At 33.4% G+C, this 26,659-nt stretch overlaps 3 protein-coding genes across 3 annotated transcripts; all 3 read right to left on the bottom strand.

The window, feature by feature from the left end:
• Positions 1-21: 21 nt before the first annotated feature.
• LOC120264730 (4-diphosphocytidyl-2-C-methyl-D-erythritol kinase, chloroplastic) lies at positions 22-4,396 on the bottom strand. Its single transcript, XM_039272551.1, is given in 12 exon segments — positions 22-302; positions 473-558; positions 1,025-1,124; positions 1,209-1,224; positions 1,226-1,309; positions 1,394-1,483; positions 2,867-3,067; positions 3,170-3,226; positions 3,327-3,431; positions 3,696-3,764; positions 3,859-3,954; positions 4,040-4,396. Coding segments are annotated over 12 exon segments (1,167 nt in total). The 5' UTR covers positions 4,196-4,396; the 3' UTR covers positions 22-195.
• A 1,339-nt stretch (positions 4,397-5,735) lies between these two features.
• On the bottom strand, positions 5,736-14,382 carry LOC120264889 (4-alpha-glucanotransferase DPE2-like). Its single transcript, XM_039272772.1, is given in 26 exon segments — positions 5,736-6,130; positions 6,275-6,368; positions 6,586-6,783; positions 7,022-7,120; positions 7,209-7,368; positions 7,454-7,551; positions 7,648-7,767; positions 8,313-8,384; positions 8,486-8,560; positions 8,726-8,851; positions 8,941-9,183; positions 9,318-9,359; positions 9,361-9,402; positions 9,595-9,696; positions 9,878-9,967; positions 9,969-9,998; positions 10,708-10,746; positions 10,883-10,961; positions 11,066-11,262; positions 11,366-11,495; positions 11,605-11,732; positions 11,899-11,954; positions 12,039-12,156; positions 13,256-13,300; positions 13,302-13,629; positions 14,185-14,382. Coding segments are annotated over 25 exon segments (2,868 nt in total). The 5' UTR covers positions 13,599-13,629; positions 14,185-14,382; the 3' UTR covers positions 5,736-5,942.
• A 4,068-nt stretch (positions 14,383-18,450) lies between these two features.
• On the bottom strand, positions 18,451-24,236 carry LOC120265524 (pentatricopeptide repeat-containing protein At1g01970). The gene is made up of 3 exons (XM_039273459.1): positions 23,978-24,236; positions 22,612-23,327; positions 18,451-19,321 (listed from the first exon to the last, which is right to left on the bottom strand). Exons 2-3 carry the CDS (start codon positions 23,074-23,076, stop codon positions 18,521-18,523), a joined length of 1,266 nt encoding a protein of 421 aa, XP_039129393.1. The 5' UTR covers positions 23,077-23,327; positions 23,978-24,236; the 3' UTR covers positions 18,451-18,520.
• Between the last annotated feature and the right edge of the window lie 2,423 nt (positions 24,237-26,659).

The raw sequence follows: 26,659 nt of genomic DNA, 5'->3' as shown, positions 1-26,659 counted from the left end.
TTGATGATTGCATGGTGCATCTGATAATGTGAGACTCTTCTCATTATCTCATGCATGTTTTCTCTGTGTAGGTTGTTTACAAACACTAAAAAGATAGGATTACAAAATCAACAACATGATATTGAGCTGAATCGAAAAATTTCTATGGAAAAATTAAAACATTTTATCAATAGGATACATTCACAAGTTCATTACTTAGCTGCAACTGGTGCCTGTTATCACATCTTCTTTGCTGTATGAACTAGGTGCCGCGGGGAGTTCAGTGTACCACTTACCCTCTTGCCGAGTTAAGAAGTTAGCTTCTGTGATCATCAATAGAAAGAAATGTTAAGTTCACAAAAGGCTATAATCCTCATGCCGAATCAACCAACTTTTTAGTTAAAGAATTTTATTCATTATCACTAAAATCTGTTCATAACCTATGAAAGACAGCAGTAGGAACAAAGAGAAAACTTTTAGGAAGGACTGGTACCTGAGATGAATACTTCCTTGTAATCATCTTCATCGTAGATGAACTGTGGGGGATCCGGTGAGCCAACTCCGACAATGGTGCTTCCACTTCAAAAATGATTAACAAGTCATTAGAACAACACATAGACAATGGCACTGCATAGTTTTGCAGTTAGGTGCCAAAAAAAAAAAAAGGTTCTTGATAAACAGCTTTTTGTCTTGTCTTCACGGTGAAATATAACACAGGTTTAACAAGTTGAAGTGAGACGATTAATAGATACTATCACATCAATAAATGACTAGAGATGAGTTTTTGCCAATTCACTGATCTTAAAACAACTCCAACCCATAGCGGAGATTGGGGGCAATTATGGACTTCTATTTCTCTAAAAATGTCCAGGAAATTAGGGAGCAGGGCAAATATGTCATCGTTGCTTGTAATCAGAAAACTACAATTTGCATCAACTATAGAAACATCCAAACATCCAATATATACCATATCAATGTCCACACTGTATCGGACATCGAAGACTAAAATGAGCAAATTAAGGAATAAATCGCTTTGCATTGTTACCTTCCTGACATAAAAACAGCACTGTACTGCCCTCGGTTGGCCGCCATTATGCGTTTCTTTAGCCTTTTCAAAGATGGCAGAACTTCAAAAGCAGGTATCTCTGAAAAATAGAGAAACAATGAGCAGCCACAATTGGAGAGTAAAATAAAGAACCATATCCGAGTATTGTCCTTAATTAACCAACCTAGATCATTTATGCAAAGCATCTTGCGTTATTCCATTAAGCGTTAAGTTCTCAAGCAGGGCCAACGGGTCAACAGAACTGGTTCTATCAAGATGAAGCCGCTGCATCATAGGCGATTAGAAATTAGTTTAGATGTTGGACGAAGCAGCGATGATAATACAACAGTTAAATATTGATTTGGTTGCCTTGTAGACTTCGGCAGTGGAGCAAGCTTCTTGTGGCTTGATAAGGACCATCGGCACATCAAAGGACAAATGTTGAATATCTTGAACCACCTGAAAGAATGGCAAAAATATAGTTCTTATTAGGAGACGATTTGTCAAAGGTTCTTTCTACAAAAGCAACACGATGAATCAAGAGGACGTAATCTAGTAACTTTATATCTACTAATTTGAACTTAATCAATAATCGTTCTGAAGTTAAAAGAACAAACTGGCTCTTGCCTATAACATTGATCAATACAAAGAATTTATCAAATCAAGACATTTCTGGCCTAAAGATTTGCAAGATATTTGCATTTTAAGTATTCAGTATTGCGTCTATAAATTTTACATGAAATAATCTTGAATATCATAGACATGATATACTCTCCACGGAACATATGATATTGGAAAGTTTATTGCCCTTTGCCACATAAATAACTTCAAGATCTTCAAATTGCCCCAGACAACATAGAGATATTAATACAATGTGGGACAGCAATCAATTAACACAAAAGATAAAATGAAACACCATCACACATAGCACCGCATTTCTATCTTTCAACTGAAAATATTAATAACATATGTGCTTTGCAATAACACGGTGGTGTCATTCATTGGAGATAAGCTTCCATCAAAGTGAGCAAGTTTTGGCCGATGCTATAATCAATCATACGCTAAGTTGCAAACCAGTGTTGTCAGGGGTGCAAGGTGCACTTTAGGCGCTAGGACCCTCTATAAGTTATAACACCCGCTCACCCAAGTAAATATATAATATAAAATATAATATACAAAAAAAAAAAATGCTTTAAGATCAAATGTGCAATTAGTTCTAAGGTCTAACTCCTAATCATCCATTGGATGGATGATATTCAAAAGACCTAATTAAATATGGGTGGTTGGTTAATTAAAGTCCTTGAAAATAGTTGACTTTAAAATACAATCAAATTTCCAACTATTGAAATTTTTATTAAAACCTTAAGACAAATTGAATACAGGTGGTTTAGCTGACACTTTTTTTAAGAGTTTATTAATTTACTAAAACAACATTAAATACATGTTCTTCCCTAAAAACCAATCTAAAAAAATATAAAAATCCGATTATCAACCATCTATTTCAATCAGGCATGCATTTTCGTGTTTTTTCAAGGTGCAAAAGGCACTCTAAAGTGCAAAAAGCGTGAGCCTCTTCAAAGGCACCTCATCTGGATAAGCTTAAGGCACCTATTATATAAAAAAACGTAGTGCCTTAGCGCCTAGGTGTACTCCTTGAGAACACTGTTACAAACTGACACTGGTTGCATTAACAGAAGCTTTTTAGATGCAAGAACCAAAACTATATTCTACAAATTATGATGATCTGGGAATGGTAGCTTCTTGATGTTTTTATTCTTTGTGGAATTTGAAGTGTCAAGTACAGGTCAATCTATTTGAAAATGTAATTTGTTCTACACATACCTCACCGCGACCAGTACAATAAGCTGCTCCACGAGAGAAAAAGAAGGGAATATCCGAACCAATCTCACTAGACCATTCTTGAAGCTCCTTCTCAGATACAAGACAACCATTGAACTGATTAGCGGCCCATAATGCGGTCGCAGCATTACCACTTCCTCCCCCAAGACCAGCACCCGTAGGGACTTTTTTATCAAGATGAATCTATACACAATAAAAGAACAAAATTATGAAAATACATATGAAAGAAATAGGAAAAAGAACATTGAAAGCTAAAAACACTAACTCACAGCATAACAAACTTACCCAGAAGAAGTTATCGCTGCCAGTCTTCTTTCTGTAAAGATTCAGTGCTTTGATTATCTGCAAACCAACAAGAGAAATGACCATACTCAACATAAAGCAAGTGATTTCAATCAGACAAAATTACAGTAAATAAATAGGAATTATTATCATGGCTCACCAAATTTTTCTCATCAAGAGGGACACCAGGAGCATTAGTTGACAACCGATCTTTGGTCTGCAATGGTGACAAGGAGAACTTGATTGTATCTCCTAAACTTATCACCTATATTGACCAACATAACATCACAAACAATATGAAAATACCAATTAAACATACAAAAATTTAACAATAAGATACTGAAACCATATTGTATTAGTGATCACTTTTCCATGTAAAATACAAAGGCATACTGGAAGACAAACAAAATATAGTTATCACAAGCTTTACAATCTCAAAACATAAAACAGTTCTCAAGTTACCTGCCCAATGCTCCATCAATTTCAATTGTATTCACGAAAACAAGGTCAAAAGGGATAATAAACTCACATGAAACAGAGAAGCCAAATCATGATAACCATCCCCCCTCTTACTAGTTATCCTCAAGAAAACATTAATCTGAAACCACAAACCACAAAGAAACACCAAACTGAACACAAAACGAATCCCAAAATCCCAACTTTAATCAAGAAAAAGAAAAAAAAGTCCTCACCTTGCAAGGAGAGAAGAGTGTCAATCTGGAAAGCCCAGTGTTCTTATCCACTTCATCAGCCAATCTATTAATCCTGCCATCAGGATCATACACTATCTACAAAACCACAATCAAATCAAATTCAGCACAAAAACATTGAAATAAAAACCAAAGACAAAAAAATAAACTAAAAAATTCCAACCTCCAGTTGTCTCTTTTCAGGAGACCCAGAAGCAAGAACCCTAAATCCACAAGAAGGAGACTTTGCAGCTAAAGAAGAAGACCTATGCCTCCCTGGCTTCAAAAATCCATGCCCACCTGGATGATGACAAGGGCAAGGAAGGTGGGAAGTTGCCATTCCTGGGTCTGAAAATTTGAGAGCAAGGAATTGAGAACAAGTGGAGTATTTCTTTTGAAAATTTGAGAGGAATCAATTCTCAGTGGTTCTTGAAATCCATAAATATATATATATATATATATATATATTGTTGAACAAGAGCAGAATTGAGAAAACAAAAACCAACAACACCACTTCCCATTGATGGAGAGGGAAGAATTTTATATATTTATTTATTTTTAATAAAGAAAAAGAAGGATGTGTGCTATAAATATGCCAACATTGAAGATATTTATTAGTATTTCACTATTCTTTAATTTTTGCAGATATCCCTGTAAAAATATATATATATATATATATGCTATCATAAATATTTTAGATATATTTCATTTTTAGAAAATTAATAATTACTAATTATTTTCTCATACAATATTATGATCCAATTTGAAAATTTTGAAGTTTGTTGGGATACTATGCCCTTCTTAGATTTTTTTACTTTAACTAAATTTTTTTTTCATTTCATTCTTTCTAGATTTTGTTGTTAGTTGTAAAGGATTAATTCTACAGTTGTCCATGCCCTTGATATGATTTATTCATATTTTATTAAAAATAAATAAATAAAATAAGAAAATAATAATTTATTTTTCCTATAATATTAATTTGTAATTAATTGGACTCCGAGGTTTAGCAGAATCTCACATGAGAAACATAACAAGGGTATGTGTAATTTTTTTATTTTGGAATAATTATATTTATAGTTTTGTAAGAAAACTCTTGTTGTTATTGTTGTTGTTATTTTCATTCTTGGTGGTTGCCAATTATTTTCAACATCAATGAGGATATTTTCTACAGAACTGTGAATCACATGGAAAGTTCAGTTTAGATTCCCATGTTAATCACATTTGTCTGCATATCCTGACAATTGACAAACAATTTTGTTATATACTAATATACCTCTAATGATGAACAGTCAAAAAATTCTTTAATAAACAAATGATTTTATTATTGACTGTTGATATTTATTTGTTAACTTAATTTATTTGGTTTATGGGGTAGATAAATAAATGTGATTTTTTATATAGGCACAAACATAAATACCCAATTCTGTAGCTTATAGGTATGCAAAATTCCTTTATTTTTATTTAATAAATTTTGGTTCAACATGGTTTAACTACGGTCGAACTTCTAAACGCTTGAACTTTACCCTTGCCATGTTTAGTGGTCCAGTTTGGTTCTAACTACATAGGTATTTACTTAGAAAAGCTCACCTAGTTCTCATTCATCACGCGGGCCGGCCCATCACTTAAAAATGATATTTATATCCAATTGAAAGTTGGGCTTGGATTGGCCCATCAAACTTTTACTTTTGATTGGATTAGGATCAAGCATGGGCCTTGAGTCAAGTGATATAAGTGACCCCAATACCCCTGCCGTAGTTGATTTTGTTTTTATTTTTGTTTTTTAGCCTCATTTCACAATTGAATCCAGATGCATATTCTTGCAACTTATTTAATATTATAAGCAAATTGCAAACATTTGACTCAACAACTACACAATGAACTTAATCATCACAATGAATGCAAGGAAACAATCTCATCACTTCTTATCAATAAAGTTAAGAACATAAGAAGTGCTAGATTCCATCACAAGAAAAGAAGTGCTCGAGCATCGAGCATTTATACAATAAGATTTATTCATATCGAACACATTCCGCCATATTATTAGTTTCACTCAGCTTTCAGTAAGCTGAGAGCAGCTAAAAGATGAATCAAGCAACCGTCGTGTTTTCTTTCACTTCAGTGCCATTGAGAGGAAATTTTGAAGTTAATTTGCTGTTGTCGGATGTGCTAACCCCTTCGATCATCGGAAATGACCGTCCGCTACTTGTAACAAGATCTTTAATGGCCATCATTAGATCTTCATCGCTCAACAAGGACTCCACTGTCACATGTACACCTTAATACAGAGAAAGTATGAAAAATTAGGCTCATCAAGCGTTAGTATTTTTTTTTTATGTTCTTGAGTTCAAGTGTTAATCTAATTAGAATTATAGACACTTGTAATCACATTAAAGAATTCTTTGAGTAGTGTCACACTTACGGTATCGCCAATAGTGTTTCGGATTTGTAGGGTCATTGATCGTCTCCTCCGCTGCTGGATGAGTTGTATATTCTCCTTTAAGTGCGAGCAAGTCCTGGTTAAGCAGCCAACATGAGAAATCAAAATGGAATTTCAACTAGTCTCACGTTAAGAGAAGTTCTGTATTTTGATATATGCATTATTAGATGCAAACCAAACAGATATTTTCAGGTCTCAATTCAATCCAAAAGCTTACATACTGCATACTGATATATTCATATCCATGACTATGGACGACAAAGAACATGAGGTGAAATGTTAAGTATATATACCTGTAACGGAAATATTGCCCACATTGATGGAGCTTCGAAATGCTGCTGAAGAATGAAGTGTGCTATATCAGGGTCGCAATGAGAGGGTGGTACTTCATCGGAGCCGATGACGTTCTTATAGTATCGCCATCTTCTCTCCTCATCTTCCTCCCACCATGCGCGCATGGTGGAACAATCATGACATGACGGTGCACAAACCTAAGCAACGAATCAATAACTCCCATTGTAAGTATTCAATCAAATTATGTAAAAGTATTTGCATTCACCATTAACGTATTATTTGAGAACTAGCCATATGACAAATGCATATATATAAGATGGCATTATAAAGTAATTGCGATAACCTTTCCCACCAAGATCATGTCATGAAAATGTATATAAATTAATTGCTGGAAAAAAAAAAAAAAGCAATCCAATGGTATGTAATGAGATATACCGTCATATAGCTATACTGAGAAGGAATACCAAACTCTAGATCAGGCTCACTAGGCATTCTTTGAATGCGCAAGCCAATCAACCCAAGCTCTTGCATGACCTAGAAAAGCAGAACATAATGATGTATAATTTAGTAATTTGTGGACTATGATAACTGTGAAAAGGAGTAAAAAAAGAAGAGAGAATACAGGATGCACGCAAGCAGGAATGAGTCCAAGATCTTCTCCGCAAGCCAACATATCTGATGAGTTCAAGAGAACAGGAAGAGTCTTCAATGCATTTTGACGCCAAAGATTTTCTTGCCGACAGAAATAGTAGTCATAGTACAATCTTTTGAGAACATTTTTACTGCAGTAAGAAATGAAGAGTAAAGACAAGCTTATTGCAATGTGGCAAAGTGAAAATGCAATGAGTTGAATTTCATAAAATTCACCTGTGTTCGTCTAAATCTTTGAAACTTGATGTATCTTCCAAGTTAAAGCGAGGATAAAATTTCCTAGCATCTTCAGGATCTCTGATAAGAATAATATTCTGAAAGGGAAGGAACAAAAAAAATGAGGCTATTGACAAAATTAAATTCTCTCCATTGTCTCGACAAATTGAAGACAATCATCATCCGATTGCTACCTGAAGAAGATCAAAGAGATCTTTTCGGATCTTTTCTTCTTTCTCAGTCCATAATGGCTTTTCTGGACTTGTCTTTAGTTTCTCGACTATCTTTTTCTCTGTGTTGCAATCCTCCCTGAACTGGATAAATCAAACTTGTTAAAAAAGGATAGATTTGAAAAGAATTGCAGAAATACAAAAGAATCTGATTAATCCACCTTGTGGACCATGAAAGCTCATACATACAAGCATGTGCATCCATTTGATCAGTCCACAATGAAAATCATTAAATTATGAGCTTATTGGTATTTTATCCCTGTACTGCTGGCTAATCGGTTTAAAACTTCAACAAGGTGGGTATTGAGCATAATCATAAAGCCAACTAGTGATTCTACCACAAATTGTTCTGCAGTTCGTTGGTCTTATCACACCATTCAAATTAACAATAAACATACCCCAGTCACTTTTGCTGCTAGTGACTGGCTTAAAGGAAACAGATTTATGTTGCTTCCCTAGAAATTGCAGACATTATAATAAAAGACCAGTAGGTGAAATGGCTATTAATTACTCAATATGAAACGTGACTAACATTTGGAAGCCTATCTCAAGAATTCTATGCTACCTCATTCCCGCTGGACTAGAGAACAATGAGCTAGATAAAAACAGATGCAAAAACAGATGAATACCTCATAGCAGAGTTTTTGATATTCATTCAAGAAGGTGGAAGCAATAACAGTCCAAAGGGATCCAAATTTTTCCTGAAATAAACAAAAGGCTATTAACACAACTGTCATAGCAGAAAAGAAGGCAAAAGATAAATGTTGTGGCTAAGCCAAGGATAGATATATTAAGCAGAAACCTGCAAAATTTCTTGCCGGAGATATGGACGGCTCAAGCGATTAAAGTCCCATAAACCCTCCATCTCAAGCTCATCCTAAAATGCGGTATTTCTTTCAGTAAAAATTGCAGAATCAGAAATAATAATTAGCATTTCTTTGGAATATAATAATTATATATTATTTAACTAGATAAACTGTTTGCTTAGTCATCTACAACTAAATATTTGCATTACTGCTTGCTCTAGTTGAACTTATGTTACCTGACTGAGGGGAATGGAAGGACGGAATTTTCCTACTAGACCAGTAAGAGCATGATCAGGGAGTTCCCAGATTCTAAAGAAACCCAAAATATGATCTATTCTGTAAGCACTGAAATATTTTGACATCTGCAAAAGTAGAGAAAAGGCTAGTGCATAAGAAAAGATAAAATGATGGAAAAGCATAAAGTGAAAAGCAAAGAAATAATCAGAATAACCTGTGTTAAACGAGCTCGCCACCATGCATAGTTATCTTTTGACATCTCCTCCCAGTTATATGTTGGGAACCCCCAATTTTGTCCATTCTTATCAAAATAATCTGGTGGTGCTCCGGTAGATGTGTTCATGCGAAACAAATTAGGGTATACCCAAGTATCTACACTATTCCGATCAACACCTATTGGCAAATCCCCTTTCAATACTACTCTGTTCTTCCTTGCATAAGTTGCTGCCTCTGACAGCTGGATAGTGTGAGCAAATCACAACCATTAGAAAAATAAATAAATAAACTGAAAATAAAATTTTTTCCATAATGCAAAACTAAGAAATGATCTTCTTAAAAGCAAAATCCAAAGTAGTAATGAACTTTACTTACCTGTAGATGTAGGTGGTATTGAATGTAATAGTGGAAACATATAATTTCCATAATGCAGACTGTCCTTTGAAACAAGCTTCTCGAGCTGATGAAAAATGTATCAGGTGATCAGAAGAAATGAAATAAAATGCTCATTAAAAATGTAGTTGCCCATATTCACAACAAAATTCTACAAAACAGTAACCTCTAAAAAGAATCCAGTATCTAAATTAGTTATTTCCATGAGTGATTTGGATTGTTTCTAAATAAGAGCTTAATGAAATCACAGCTGAATTACCTTTTCTTTTGAGAACACTGAAAAGCGGCCCCATTGTGTGTGGTCTGATGTTTCAAAGAAGTCTCTTAGAAAACAGAAAGCTGCATAAGGTTTCAACCAAAGCTGTTCACCAAAAATCACATGTCAAGTGGTTTCCTTAACAAGATAATATACAAGTAATCTTCATAACAGTCTGAATACTTCAAATTAAGAGAATGCTTCTAAAACACTAATGTGATTTCAATTTATACAGTATACTGCAACTAAATAGCCAAAAGCAAGTCAATATATAGACTCCATATACCTCATTCTCCGAAAAGAATTGAAGGAAGGAACTAGAATCAAGTATTTTATCCTTCTCCTGATTGAAAATTTTCTTTGCAATTGATAATTTTTGCAGCCATTGTAGCCTCATAATCAACATCCTGTAGAAACAGACATCTCACATGAGAACTAGGAAAACAAAAGGAATCAGGAATTACCAAAGTATTCATAAGTTTTGTCAAGAATAAGACACTGAACAGCCTGTTACCAAGAGTGCCAAGTAAGCAGAAATTGGTCCATGTTGGGAATGCTACTTATACTAGATAAAGTTTATCTAGTAGTACTAAAATTAATTGAGATATGCATTGATCGCTGCAGGCCTATGTGCCCTTCTCATACTTCTGAATGTTTTGCATGAATGGTACATAATGGCATGTGACATTAATTCTAAAAGTAAACCTCTTCTTTCAATTTGCAGTTCTTTGACTTCATGCATGAAGATGGCCCAATACTTCACCTCGAGAAAAGCAAAAGAGAAAAGAGAAGTACTCATTTGAGGTGGCCACAATATTCTCATAAAATCTCATAACAGAATCTAGTTCTCCTAGAAGTTCAAATTGCCACATAAACTAATCTACTGACATATAAAATTCTTAAAAAAGTAAATATCCAAGGCTTTCATAGCTTGTGTGCTCCAGTCCAATTTACAGGCATTTCACACAACAGAAAGCCAAGTTAGAGCTGATAAGCAATTATATAAGAAACACAAGACATGTTGATTTCTCCACGAACAGCATAAAGAGACGGCTGCCTAAAGAAAAAAAAGAATCACCCCTAAAAGCAAGTTGAATGCTGATAATAAAGTTTTACCTTTCTGTCAAGCCGATCTTTTTCACTCAAAATTTCTTTCTGCATGGCAATTATAAAGGAATTAAGAAGAAGTACAACATAACTGAAAGCCTAAACTAAACAATTTCAGAGGTTGCATCTGAAAACACATCAAAGCATGAATATGTCACAGTAAATGAAGAAGGTCCATGGCAACCTTAATTTCTTCTGGGAGATTGGTTGAAAGTGCTTGCACTCTCAAATACAATGGATGCAAGGCAAATACTGAGAGAGAGCTGTAAATTCAAAGAGAGTAACAGGTAAAACATTTTTATGATGAGAACAAAACTATATTATGTGCTGTTAAACACATTGCGCCAACCATAGGATGTTATATTACCTGTAGGGATATGAATCCCACCACATCCCATGAACCGATGTATCATTGACTGGCAAAAGCTGAACTAGATGAAAACCTGACTTGACAGCCAAGTCAACAAGTAACTTTAGATCAAGGAACTCTCCAACTCCAAGATCATCCTCGGACCTAACAGAGAACATTGGAATAGCCACACCAGAACCCCTCCACGGCAATTCCTAACAGAAACAAAGCTCAATATTTAAGAGATGAATACTGAGTTTGCCAAAAATATGTTGAAAAAATATATTAGAAGTTTGCAGCATAGGCGAGTCAACTCACCCGAAATGAACCATCAGACAGGATGAGATGATTTGGTGGACTCTGTGATGTGAAATCAATCGCTAGCTCCCTCATGGGACCAACTTCCAGAGAAAAACCTCGCACTTTATCATTCTTACAGTATTTATATGTGAAGCTATCATTAAGGACAAATTTGCAGACTAAACCAACATCATCAACAACATGACAAACCCAAATTTTATATAAAAAAAGGAAGCAAAAAAATCATGGAAGGATATTTTATTGGGAACTCAGTCTTTCGAATCACACATTCTGCTTTCCAAATAGAGTCTCCCACATGGAACAGTTTTAATCCATCTTGATTTCTCCACTGCCCTAGTTCAGATGTACTGCCTGTCACATAAACCTGCATGATGTTCTTCATCAATTATGAACTTCTAAGAAAGATGCACATGCACTTGATAACATGATTATCAACTTGGAGAAAGAAACACCAAAGTACACAGGCGTAGACAATGAATAAATTATAGCATATCTCATTATACAAAAGGAAAAGCGTCAAAGGGGCTCACAGATGTCCCATCTTCCAATATTGGGCAGTTAATGGTGAATTGGACAAGAACAGAACCTGTTTAAGCCAAGTAAAATATGTGAATGAATGAAAATCCTAAAATTAAATAAGCAAATGCATATGAAATGGAAGAAAAGATACCTTGCTGATCAGTATTCTTCTGAGAAACAAAAGAAGATACTCCTGGTTCCAAATCTTTGCCAGCACCAAAAATGACAGTTCGGAACGCACTTCTAAGGAAGAGATCTTCAGAAGCTGTCTGGAATACAATATGAAAAATGTCATAAGATTTTGAGGAAATACTAACAGTTTACAAACAAGCATGCAAAATTTTATTAGAAACATATGACTTACATACATATGGCACCAGATGAGACTAGGACATTCATATATGAAATATAACTAAGGGCACAGAGAGCTGGTTTATTAATTCATCATACAAGTCATGCTAATCTACTAATCCAAGCAAATGGATAAATAATTAGTACCAGGTCAAGCATATTTTCAAAATGTCTAGGAAGATAAGAAACTAGCCCAATCAGTGTCCATTAAGCAAGGAATTCAGGTTAGCAGATAATTACTTACATGTCCAATCAAACCAAATAGTAACCAGTGGAGCACCAAACTCAATTATTTTTGCAAGTCATGCAATGTTGTCATAAAAGCTTCTTGCTGAGAATGGTTGATTCATTAGTATCAGCCTAACATGTTGATTGGAAACGGTATTCATTAGAACCAACATTAAGTGTTGATTAGAAAATAAGTTTCGTTGCAATATTACAAACTTTCCATGCATTGAATTTTCTCATGTCCCTTGATGTTGAATACTCAGAAGGCAAATAAAGCAAGCAATGTTTCAAATTCATATTCTTTTTGGTAAATTTTACCTCGTCTCGCTTGTACAAATTTGCATTCTATTTTTATAAATTTTAAACTCAGCTGCGTATAGATTGCAGCTCCCGGATTATTATTAATTTGTTAACTTAGTTCCAGAAATTTGAATATCTTGATCTACATTAACGAAAATAAGATGCTATGTACCTGGGTATAGGGCATTACTTGCACAATTGTGGCAGCACACCATTGTAAAAGTAATGCAAAACACACTTTCCTAAGGACAATCAATTCACTATGCATTCTTGGTATCAATGTGTTTACTCATAATACATAAATGTGATACGATTCCTCCATTTGTTAAATATCATTTGCAGTTCAACAACCAGTGATTACTTGAACTAAAGTTAGCTAGACAAACAAGCAAACAGTGCTATGCATTCAAATCCATAATTTAAGAAAGACTTAAAACAGAAAACAAAAAAATCAGATCATCAAGAGATTGAAATTATGAAATTGCTAACCTTCCAAAGATCATGAATTTCCACTAACTCTCCCACTTCAACACCCTTCAGGAAGTTCAAATTTCCGCTTTTTCCCAACCTCCCATCTCAAGATGTTTCTATTATCATCAACCAAATAGTAACTATACTCACATTTGAACCCATTTGCAACAGCAATCTTTCCACACCAAACAAGCTCGTCACCCTGATGAATTGGACTCAGAGCCAGCCCCTTTTTCACATTCCAATTACCAAGAACTGGCTCAGAGCCAGAAATGAGCAAGCTCTGCCCCCACTGAGTATAATAAGGTAACTTAAAGATCAAAGTCACTGCACTCAAGGACTTTTTCCCCGAAATCACCATTTCTTATTGTTGAATCAAACACAGATAGAACCTATTAAAACAGTGCAATAGAACACATAGTAAAATTCAATAAAGAAATCTAACACAAATATCACCAAAAACACATTGAATGTAGAGTGAAATCAATTAATTGTCTAAATATAAAGATGAGACCGAAAAAAAGTTTCTTTTATGAACTAGAACCAAAATACAATCCATAGCAGATAGGGGGGAAATATTACACAACAAAGCAATATTTATGGTCAATTAAACATCAATTTTTCTCCACAAATTTAACCATGATAAACAATGCTAACAGTAGTTGAAAAACATGCTCCTGCTTACAGTTACTGATTAAAACAAATGCACAATTGAATAGGGAAAAAAACTGAGATATCAAGAGATATCATGCCCAACATAGTTCAACCATGAGCTGCTAGGACAATGAGAAGAAAACCAAAAATCCAAAGCACTCAACTTTCATTGTCCAAGTCAGTAAGAAACCAAAATCCAGCAAGAACAACAACCAATATTCAGCATGAATAATAAATTAAGCAACAAACACCCTCAGTACTACAAATCAAAACCAAATCAAGAAAGCACCTACAAAAATGAAACAAAACATAAACAGAAGCCACTCCTTCCTTCCTCTGCTGAGTCAAGGTGAAGAAGAGAGGAAGACAATGATCTTTTGTATGGAAATATCTTGATTGGTGTGGTGAATGCAAAAAGTGATCACATTCTTATGGTGATGAGAAGATCGAACAGATAGCAGATGGAGTGTTTGGAGTGTAGTGTAGTCCTCACTTTTACTTTTTGTTTTTGGGGACTCAGGAAGCAAAAATTTCTATCTGTAATCTCCAGATTCTTGTGAAGCAGTGACTGCCCAGGAATATCTGTCTATCTCCAAACTGGGGTGCTATTTTCCACATTAGCCCTTGTTAATTTTAGATTTTATGTAATTGATTTTTTTTTATCTACATCCTTAAAGAATCGTGATATTACATATTTATTGCTCTTCAACGTCCCTCTTTCTGTGTAAGTGCATTATAATGTTTTATATCTATATATATATCTATATATAGAGCATGGATAGCAAATATTGGTTAAGCAAAGTTTGGTGTTAAGTTATATAAAGCGATGTTTATATTTTTAGGTTTACCGGATAGATTTTTTCGAATGACGTGGACATCATCTCGGTATTCATATCATCATTCACGTATTTTTCATATTCAAACCATTCTAAACTCTAACGATTATAAAACATTATAAAATCCTATTGAAAACTCTAAAATCTTGAACTCAAATACTCCATCTGTTCCTTTTTGTCTATCATGGTTAAACTGAATATCATATACCAAGAAATTTAGTTATTTTACAAAATTTTATTAAAAAATTAGTTATTTTTCCAAAATTACCTATAATTTATATCTTCACATTTCTCTCTCATAGAGTGTTAACGGTAATTTTAGAAAAAAAAATAATAATTGCCTCTTGATGTTAGAAAATGACAGATATAAAAGAACATGGATTTGTGACAGATAAAAAAACGGAGGGAGTATTATAAAACATTAAAACTCAATACCCAAGATTCTAAAAACATAAACCCTATACACTAAACCCTAAACCTAAATTTTAAGTGCTAAACTCTAAACTTGCGATTTATAATTTAGGATTCAAGGTGATGGTTTTCAGTTTACCATTTACAATTATGGGGCTAGATGATATTAAAAAATTAAATTTAAAAAAAAACATAAAATGATATGGATGCTAATATAGATACCAATTCTCATCCACATCATTTAGAAAAAACTATTTAAAAAAGCTATTTTATAAAAACATCATTACTTTTTATTTTAAATAAATATTTTTAATAAAATATTTATTTTAACATTTAAAATGTTGAAAAATATGGAGCTTACTCTTGACCTTTAATATGGGAGAAATAAAACACCAAATTCTAATGTTAAAAGAGTGATATCTTATTATAGAGCAATAAAAAGTAGTAAATCCTCATAATATTTAGAATTATGTTTATAACCCTGTCTAATCACTAGGAAAATTAAAAGGTTTTGATCAAAAATTTGCCTCTGAGATGTACACATGAGATTATGAGATTTTGAGAGGGTAAATATGTACAATTTGCAAACTTATTAGTGCATGCACTGCATGATCATCAAAGGTTAGTTTCGGTACTTGCTGGTTTTAATATAGAAAATGAAATCAATAATGTGAGTTAGTGCATGAGATTGTTGTGAAATTGAAGCTCAGAAAGACTTGATTGATGTGATTGGTAGCTCATTCTTGGCAGTCCATTCTTTGGCTCTTTGTCATGTTTCAAAATGGTTAACCACTTGAACACGCTCATAGCCACTAATTTTTCTTAACTTATTCCATTTTGGTCCAAATGTTAATTATGAAAATAGTACTTCAATCTGATGTAAAATAGTAAAAAGAGACTACAACAAGAGAGTGGTTGTTTGTTTTTTTTTTCATGCCAAATGAAAAGCTTGGGAGTTTGAATATAAGGAACTTAATGGGTATAATTTTTTATAAAAACCCTAATGATTTTGTTGAAACAGCGGAAACATACCTATATTTAAATTGATTGATGTGAAAAATATGATCGGGTGGTACTTCTAACTAATCACATGCAATGCAATGCAAAAGAGATAGAAAAATTTTAATTTGGAGAAAATCTTAATTCTAAATCTCAATAATTAACATGTATCAGTCAGTGAAGATATTTTATTTATAAAAAAATTTATTAGGCTAACTACATGTCTACCTATTATATATATTGTTATGTAAATCTACATAAGTAGAATCCAATTCAAAATTTATTTAAAGAACTATAATTAATTTTTTTTAAATTAAATAAGGTGATAGGTATGACTTAATGCATATTTACTATTAGATCCTTGCATAATGTATAGTTCACATCCCAACGTGATTCCCTTTCAAATTCCAATGGAATGAATGAGGGTTTGTGGTCTTTTAACATTAATTATTAAAAATTATAAAAATATAAAAAGAGACGTACGTGTTAACTTAGTTATAACTAAGAGACTCATGTCACTTAATTTTTAAAAATATGAATTTAAATATATAAACTCAAATGAGATGAGAAACATGCATTTATATATTTAAATTTTTATTATTTTAAATTATATGAAACTATTTGTTATTTTGGTCGCTATTTTTGGTTGGTTCTGAGACAAGAAATAAAAAATCATTTAATGATCTGAATAAGTGTATAGTAAATTTTCAAATTATTTTTGTTTTAAAGGTTTATATATGAATTTTACACCTATATTTAATTGAAGAGTGGCAAAAATCTGGATCCGAGCAAAATCAGGTTTGGACAATTATTATTAAAAATAAATAAACTAGTTGTATGGACCGACCTAATTTTAAATTCAGACAAACCTAATTTGTCCAAACCCGATTTTTTTTAAAACCTGGTTGTCTTAATGTCCAAATTTTGTCTGAATTCCATAAACTATATATATGCTCACTCACATATTAAATTATATAAAAATAATCTAATTCATATTAAATGCAAAAAAAAAAATGTCAAATAATCCAAAATTCACCTCAAATTATACAAAAATTCAAGCAGTTTTTGGAAGATTGGGCTTAAAACAGTTGAACTTAAGATTGTGAGTTTTTAAAATTTTAGAGATTAAAGAACACAGTTGTCTGAATTTCATGTCTATACTCGATTTAAATCCCGACTCCATTAAAAGCTCGTATCGTCGACTTGTGGATACAAATGCGAGTCTAACGACAAAGAACTAAGAGCAATTTGATGATAATAATAATAATAATAAAATTTAGTCCATAATACTAATTGCAAATCATGCACTCATGAATTTTCATATACCAAAATATACATACCGATATCAAGTCCAGACAACAAATAAATTTGTCACATGCACCTCTGCAAAATTAGTAAAGAAACAAAACAGAAGTCTTTTTCTGAAAAAGCCCTTATGGTTTTTGCTAAGATATTATTGTAAACCATGGACCATTTGATACTTTTCCCTGTAACATTTCCTCAAAAGAAAGAAAGCTACACAAGATGTTTTCTATTGAATATACTCTAGTAAGAATTCCTGTGGAACAGAATCTGAGTGCAATTTAAAAACTAAGAAAATAACAGCAAATAACCAGGAAAATAACTTCACAAAACACAAGAGGACAAATCTTTAGTTATTTTTCTTCCACGCACAAATAAATTAAAGAATGTATCCCATTCACAACATCTCTATGGACTGCAAATTCAGTAAACCCTGAAAACACATTTCCTCAAAAGAAAAAAAGCTACACAAGGATGTTTTCTATTGAATATATTCCAGTAAGAATTCCTGTGGAACAGAATCTGAGTGCAATTTAAAGACTGAGAAAATAACAGCAAATAACCAGGAAAATAACTTCACCAAACACAAGAGGACAAATCTTTAGTTATTTTTCTTCCACGCTACAAATAAGGAGAATGTATCCCATTCACAACATCTCTATTGACTGCAAATTCAGTAAACCCTGAAAACCGAGTAATATCAAACGCAATTCATTGCAAAATTACTGATGTACAGGAATAGCAGTTTGTCGATAATCAGAAAGTCTACTGGGTTTTGAACATGATAAACTCAAGCTCATCTACAGATATATCACCAACAGCCAAACATCTTCCAATTCAAAGATCCAATTCAAAGAACACTAATATGCGCACGAGTGCGGCATAGTTTTCACATTTAATGCAGAACTTCATCATAATAAGAACACAATGCATTTCAGTTCACAATACGCCCCTCGATCTAAAAAGATTAGTGACTTCACTTTAAGATGCTTGTAAAGAAAAAAACCAATGAACTTTGACTTTTCACACTTTAGCTGCTACTTTTGCTCGAATGTTTGCGACATGGGAAAAAAACAATTGCTCATTCACTAGGCAATGTGCTTCTTTTCCCATTGCTCTTTCTTTCAGAAAATTCCTTCAAAACAAGTTCTACTTCCTTGACAACACCCAACCTACGAAACCAACTTGCCAAAATCTGGGATGATTCTTCAGCAACCATAATTCCATCTTGCTCCAGGTCTACCAGCAAGGAGAGAGCCTTCTCGAGCTTGTTCTCCTTCTCATAAGCAGACAATAATAAAGCAACACATTTGTCATTTATATCAAGACCCACAGTCCTCATATTCTCTAACACACTATGAGCTTTGTCACTCTGACCAGCTCGGCAATATGCAGTTATAAGAAGAGCACAAAACCAACAATCAGGAACAATTCGTGCAAGCTGTATGGCATTGAACATTCTTTGAGCTCCGTCAGTATTTCCAAGCTTTGCATATGCTCTCAACAATGCCTTGTAAACTTCTTTTCCTACATAAATCTCCTGCGCCTCACTTTCTCTCAGGAGGTTCTCTGCGAGGTCTAGCATCCCAGCTCTAACATAGGCCATTACCATTGCACCAAATGATCTTTTATCCACAGGCAAGCCTAGCAATTTGATCTCTTCAAAGACTTCTTCAGCTTTGTTAAGATATCCAGCTTTGCTGTACATGTGAACTAGAACAGTCAGGGTAACCTGATCACATGTAAAACCTCTTTCCTTCATTGCTTGAAAAATATTCTCAGCATTTTGCAACATACTGTGCTTTGCATACATGTCGATAAGTTTGGTGTAGTCCCGAATATTTGCTTCAAATGAGTCTTCCAGCAATGCAAATTCCATAACCTAACAAGGGCAATGACGTTACACAATTTAAGTACTTAACGATGAGAACTGTATGCAAATAAAGAATATAAGTAAAATGATAACTGCCAAAAGATGTAGCAATTTCATGCAAAGAAATTGACATTTCCAAAGAATGAACTTCACTGGTGGGAGAGTCTTTACTGTTTGAAGAAAAAGCATTCAATTTACATCTCATGACTTCCAAACATAATGCATTTCCCAAACAAATAACTTGAGACTATGAACTACCGCATAGCATGTAATTGAAAATGTCCCAAAGACTGAGCTTTGTTTTCTGAATACATATAACATATTAAACTCTTTGGATAGTAAAAATACAAGGTTGTAGACAGTTAAAATCTCATGGCTATGTAGCATAAAATATCCCATGTAAAACAAAGAGCAGATATCAAGCTCAGCTAACCAAGTCCAAACACTCATCTTAAAGTCTGCTTTCTAGCATGTCACTTGTCAAGCATTTCCTCTGTGATTTTCACATGAAACCCAGGAGAACAACATACCTATAACACACGTCCACAAGAGACTGTCAAAATATAAAAAAAAAAAAAGACTGTTATTTGTACAAAATGGCACCATGACTTTTTCATCAGTTATGAAAATTGTTTCTTGTGCCCTTCATCCAGCTTATACCTGCTTACTTCCTTGGCATGGCAATGACCTTAGGAATCAAGACGAATTACTACTCTGCATAATTTCTCTCATCATTTGTTTGGATGAAGGACCAACAATGAAAAAAAAATTGCATATGATCTATTCATGAAAAGTGCTATCATGCCCAAACAAGAAGACACAATTTAAGATATCATCAAAAGCATTATATTCCATCTGATGTTGAGGTACCTTCAACACAAACCGTTTACCTTGCGCTCTACTTTTGCTCCTTCTTAGCCATCCTCTAACCCCTCACTGACCAGACTTGGTAACCATGTTCAAGAATATTGAAATTTAAAGAAAAGGACACTAACTAGACCATTGTGGGTTTTCTTTAATAAAATCACTGTCTAGTCAATATAAAGCTTCCTGCTATTGATAGCAGATGGAACTTTTTTTTTTTCTTCACCTTATCTTGAGTTATTACAAGCATTATTCTGGACTAGAAAATTGACTTGAGTTTGACTTCTCGACAATCTCTAATTGAAATCATCGACTTCCCAAACAAGGCAGTATTCCAAGCCAGGAAACAGAATACTGGAAAAATTGTTCTCAATGACCCAAGATTTGCTGATTGGACAAATATGAAAAGAGGATGGAGAATAAACATAATGATTCAATTCTCAATATTGGAACATTGAAATGTAAGATTGGAAACCAAATAATATTCCTAAAGATGACTGCAAAACAAAATCAAAAAGTCAATAACAATGAAGAATTGTCATAGTAACCTAATTTGCAAATTCACAATGGAGATTTCAAGGCGGTGGTTGGTGGGCAATGGATGAAGGAAAAGAATTAAGAATTAGTTCACATGGAAAGCTAGGAGTCATTTAGATAGCTAAGCATATGGGCAGACCGAGTTACTGATAATCATCAAACAATTGCAAGAGAAGTTTCATAGCATGCCAAAAACATAAAAGACACATGATCTCATAACACAGTCGCAAAAAGTGCCCATAAAGGATTGCCTCTAACAAACTTAACATGAAGTAAGTTTTGTCCATTGTTGCTAAGCATTTCCTTCTTTGAATTTGATACTTCGGTCACTTGTAAATATGATTTTTTTTACGATGACCATCTCCAAACTCATCCATATGGTAGACAACTGAACCTTCTTAAACCCCAGGAATCTGGAAGAACTCAAAATCATGGGCTTTATTGCAGTTTTATAAATTGGGCTTCATTAATCCCTTGAGACTTGCAAGACACATCAATCGAAACAGGCTATCAGATACCTAATAACCTATTACAATACCCAACCCTTAATTTGGCATCTAAAACATATTTTAGATCTCTACTAAAATACTTGCATAGCCAAATACAGTAATATAAACTAATCGCTATACTGCCTTATTTAGAGGATTTGGTTAGGAGAGCTGCAGAAAGTATATCCTAGAAGAATTGCTAACTGTATAGAAAGTGACAATTACTAACAAAGAAAAAGCTTCAAGTCATGTTTGGGAGTAAATTTGCTTCAATGTAAAACTAGAAATCATGTACATCCACAATCCAGCAGCCTGTATAATAGATAAATCAATGGTAACAATCCCTAATAATTATTTAAGGATCTTATATGAACAAAAATATATCACGATGTGGGAAAGTATATTCCTTGGAAAGCAGTAATTAGAAGAGAAAACCTACAAAGTCCACACCAAACTGAAAAACTCACAAATTATATCACCTAAATTTGGAGCTTGTCGAATGCTGTCATCCTATAGCCTTTGCAGCAATGGCTCCTTAGGGGCTAGGGGCCATTCCTTAGCATAGGAAGTGTTGTATATCCAAAACTATAAGCTACAGCTCTGGTATGCATGTGCATGATTCCAGACAATCATACTGCCATGTTCCATGCTTCATATATTGACTGGATATTTAATTAATGCATATAGAGCTAAAGGGATGGAATAAGGGCAGAAGATCTGCCTACTCTATAACCCCCAGATCCTGCGATCACCTTTTAAATTAAAATATTGTCAGGAGACAAAACTCTAATACATTATGAGGGCAGTGATATTCTCTTGCTCCATTTGAGGGGCAGTGATCCACAGGGGTATGAGAGCTAGAGCCTCCATCTGTCCATGACCTTGAGGCTGCAGGGGCTTCTCTTTATCAGTACTCTAAAAAAAAGTATGAATGGTATAAATATGTAGTGCTCATTGCAGAAACTATTTGATTGCCCATTGAAAAAGATGCTCCAAATCTTTAAATCCTGATCTACAAAATTAAAAATGCATAGAACTCTTACGTTCCTGACAAGTTTTACTTATGCACCAAGTTGGCAGAAAAATTGAGCATAACGAGATATTTATATATGACGTTTACAATTCAATATAACCAAAGTTTCACAATAAGATTTTATATGCTATTCAAATTACATAACCTAGGGCATCAATTAAAATGGAATTTAAAAGGCACATAGGAATTATAGTTGTTGGGCACAGTTCAATTGGCTAAGAAACTTTCAGTGAAAAAAAAAAAGCAGCCAGCTTATATCTGGGAAATGAAATATAATAGCAAACAATTAAAACACAAGCCATTTCTAAAGAGCAGATTCCAAGGAAAGATTATGGAACTGAACTGATGAAAAAAGAAAAAATAGGGGAAATGTTTACCTCCAAGAGAAGAGGGTTCCCCAACCTCCTAATTTCTTTCATAACTGACAACCAATCAGCCCGTATTGGCTTCATAGTCTTCACCCATGAGGCCAGCAGAATAGACATGATTTCATCCTTAGGGGAGAAGCAAATGATGCGCTTCATGAGAGCCTTGCACCGTCTAGTCATTTTTGGAGGGAGTTGAGAAATTGCCTGCTTCTGTGCCTCTGTAATGATAGGGCCAATATCGACCCATTTAAGTTTTGCATCAGTTTTTTCCTCATCTTCTACTGCTGCCTCCTCAAGGGAAGCTACTGCAGAATGGAGTGAAAAGAAAACTGGGCTAGTTGCTTTGATATGCTTTCCTACTGATAGGAATGTACTATATGTCCATATGAACAGAGGAGGACTAATGCTAGTTGAAGTAGCTATATAAGTAACTGAACTGAACTGCGAGGGGAAGAGTGGAAAAGGCGATAACATATTATTGATAAATAACACTAGGGTACAATTCTTGAAGATAATTAAGAAACTAAAGCCAAAAATTTATAGGTAGAGGGAAAATTGCCAGAAAGAATGAAAAAAGTTTAAAAATAATGACTAGTTATAGATCTGAAAGTCCCAGAGGATTTGTCAAAGATTGAAATTGTGCAAAATATCAATCAAAGAAGAATTGCACTTCTTCACTGTAGATCATCCAAGTTGATAGCTCAACATTTTCCATAACAAATGACCTGCAACAAACAAAGAGCTATTAAATATTTTTGACCAATTGTGGTGCTCCCAAAGATGATCAATAGGAATGTAATAATCTTCAAGATAGATATAAATGAAAAAGACAAATGAATGAAAGTTTACATAAAATATCACCAATGTCAATGGCAGACTGACAAACAAAATTAAAGAAGATTGATTCCATGAAATAAGTTTACAACCAATCTTCCGAAAATTTGAAAATCATGACATAAAAAACCACATATAGTGAAGAGTAAACAATCAAACACTACATGTGCATACTTGTCAAATGATTGGATTGCCTATGAACCATGTTAAGGTTTCAAGGGACTAAACCCAAATACACAGATATTATACAGGGGATGCTCAGTTTAACATATAAAACTCCAAGGTAATGAACTAATATACTAGAGTAACAATTTAACTTGTCTAACACAACCAAAGCATACCTTTTATTAAGGAAAAAAAAAAGGCACCCAAATGTTTATGTCATCAGGAAAAAAACATATCAAGTCTGTATGCATTCACACAACTTGTATATTATGTTTATTCTCCTAATTATTTTGTAATTATACACCTATATCAAAGCTTAAAAATTGGGAAGTTTTTATGATTTATTGAATGAAATTTGAGGTGGCAGATATAGTACCTTGAGAGCTTTACTTGACACTTCCATGGCCATCATCAGAATCACAAGAGGCAAAGAGCTAGTGGTTCTCCACAGCACACTGTGCGTCCTTTGAGATGTGAATCAGAGGCGATGGCTTAAATCTCCGGGAGAAGCACTACTCCTCCGGGCGCCACGAGCGGCAACGGCAATGAGCAAGGGATGGAGATGCAATTTTCAAAGAGATAACGCAAGCATCGCATTAGCTTCAAGCCCTTTCAATTCCATAACTATCCCGATGAAAGCTCTCTCTCTCTTTGCCCCAATTTTATTTTATTTATTATTTATATTTTTTAGTCAATTTTTTAGTCAGTATTGTTGGGTAAATATCTTCAGTAGATATCGCATCTATTTGGTTAGGAAGTGAGTGAATAAAGTAGAGTGTGAATTTGTTGAAAGTCTTGACTTCTATGTGTTTAGTTGAGATAAAAATTATCAGTAACCACTTTAAGTGTTTGGATGGTGGAAGTGAAATTATGAAAAAGATAACTTCACTAGTTTTTGTGTTTGGTACACCGAAGTGGGGTTATGATCACCACTTCGTGATTGAGTGAGATTACCTCATTTCTTTATAAATATTATAAATGCTTTTAAAATATAATATTGTTTATTAACATATATTATGATGCTAATTAATTACTTATAAAACATTATATTTTTATAATGATAAAAATTGGATTAATTTTAAATATATAATTTATAATTGAATTAATTTTGTTTTCTTGTCTTATAACCCCAAAGTTCATGTATAAGACTATACTTTTTTTTTTTAATTTTTTTGTTTTGTTTTTAACAATATGATCTTAAATTGTAATTGAAATAATTTTTTTTAATTATTTCATTATACAATATGATTATCTGTTTCTTATAATTTTTTTTACCATTATTTTATATTTTGGTATTAATTTAATTTTTAAATTTTTTACTACAAACATACAAGTCCTATATCCAGTTTTATAAAATATTATCAAATTAAATAAATATATACATATAATACTGATTTTGCAAAAGTCACATGAGGAAACTTCCACCTATAGATTTTAACAAAAAAAAAACAATTACATAAATATTATTTATCAAACATTTTCAACAAACCTATTAATCACAAAATGGAAACAAATGAACAAATGGCTAGTATTGCAAGTTTGTATAACCTATCAATTCCCAACAAATGAATCCAGCATCCATACAAGATGCACATAGCATCATATGTCCAAAAAAATAAACTACAAACATTCAAGATTGTTACAAAAAAAAATTACAATTAAAACAAATGAACAACTGGCTAATATTGCAAGTTTGTATAACCTGTCAATTCCCAACAAATGAATCCAGCATCCATACAAGATGCGCATAGCATCATATGCCCAAAAAATAAAATACAAACATTCAAGATTGTTACAAAAAAAAAAAATTACAAGTAAAACAAATGAACAACTGGCTAATATTGCAAGTTTGTATAACCTGTCAATTCCCAACAAATGAATCCAGCATCCATACAAGATGCGCACAACATCATATGTCCAAAAAATAAACTACAAACATTCAAGATTGTTACAAAAAAAATTACAATTAAAATAAATGAACAACTGGCTAATATTGCAAGTTTGTACAACTTGCAATGCATTACAAATACAACATGCAAAATGAAGCTCATTTGGTCTTTACAAGTTAACATTCATAAACTTAGAGCACAAGTGGATAAACCACCAAACCTGAAAGCATAGTTATAAAAAATTTACTTAATTTATAAACTGAAATATAGTCAAAATTATAACATTAATAAACCTGCAAAAGATAAACCCCTTGAAGTGGCCGAAAATGATCAGCTTTGTCTTATGTGGTTTAGGTGACAAGGGTGACAATGCATATTCATCGGCATTACCAACTATCCTCATACTGTTTTATTATTGTGAATTCAAAACATAAAATTGAACACAAACAGGGAGGCTGCAATGGTGGCATAAATGCCTCCTTATTGCCATGCCTCATTTGTTAAACACAACAAAAATAGAAATGATAGATAAAACAAATCACCAGGTGTCAAGAGTAACAAAATATGGCTAACTATGATGTAACTGTGAAAAATTATACCTAGTATATAATAAAAACAAGTCATGGGATAATATCAATAGAGCAACAAAATTCAGGTGGAAACCTCGTCAAGGCAAATATTTAAATCTGAGAGATATAGTGGGAATTCACAATACAACAGAATTAAGGATAGTAGGTAATTATATCGTTATTATAGCAACTAAAAACCACAATTGGGCACGATATGGCTGAAAAATTAATGACTTTACTCGCTCATCAATTTGCCCCGACAGTGTACCCAATTTGCTTTTAAGCTTTATTAAGGGGACTTGCCTCTATGCATTGTTACAGCTCTTGTACTCACATCGCCATACCAACCATGCTTGCAAAGAAAATAAACACACGCACAAAAAAGAATAGAATAAATGAGTAGTTTTCATGAAATGAAACACACATCATAGAGAATAATATGGCATAGATAACATCGGTAAAGTCCATGGGTAGATAAGCATGCCAATAGCTAACATGATGCAACTTTCATAAAAGAAAACACATGAAACATGAAAAGAGTCAGTATATGCGGATGGGAATGATAATGACATGTCATGCTGTGCTATTGACGTGGTCAAC

This window comes from Dioscorea cayenensis, chromosome 7, assembly GCF_009730915.1.
Source record: "Dioscorea cayenensis subsp. rotundata cultivar TDr96_F1 chromosome 7, TDr96_F1_v2_PseudoChromosome.rev07_lg8_w22 25.fasta, whole genome shotgun sequence".
Lineage (NCBI taxonomy): Eukaryota > Viridiplantae > Streptophyta > Magnoliopsida > Dioscoreales > Dioscoreaceae > Dioscorea > Dioscorea cayenensis.
This window is presented reverse-complemented; position numbering and strand designations above follow the sequence as displayed.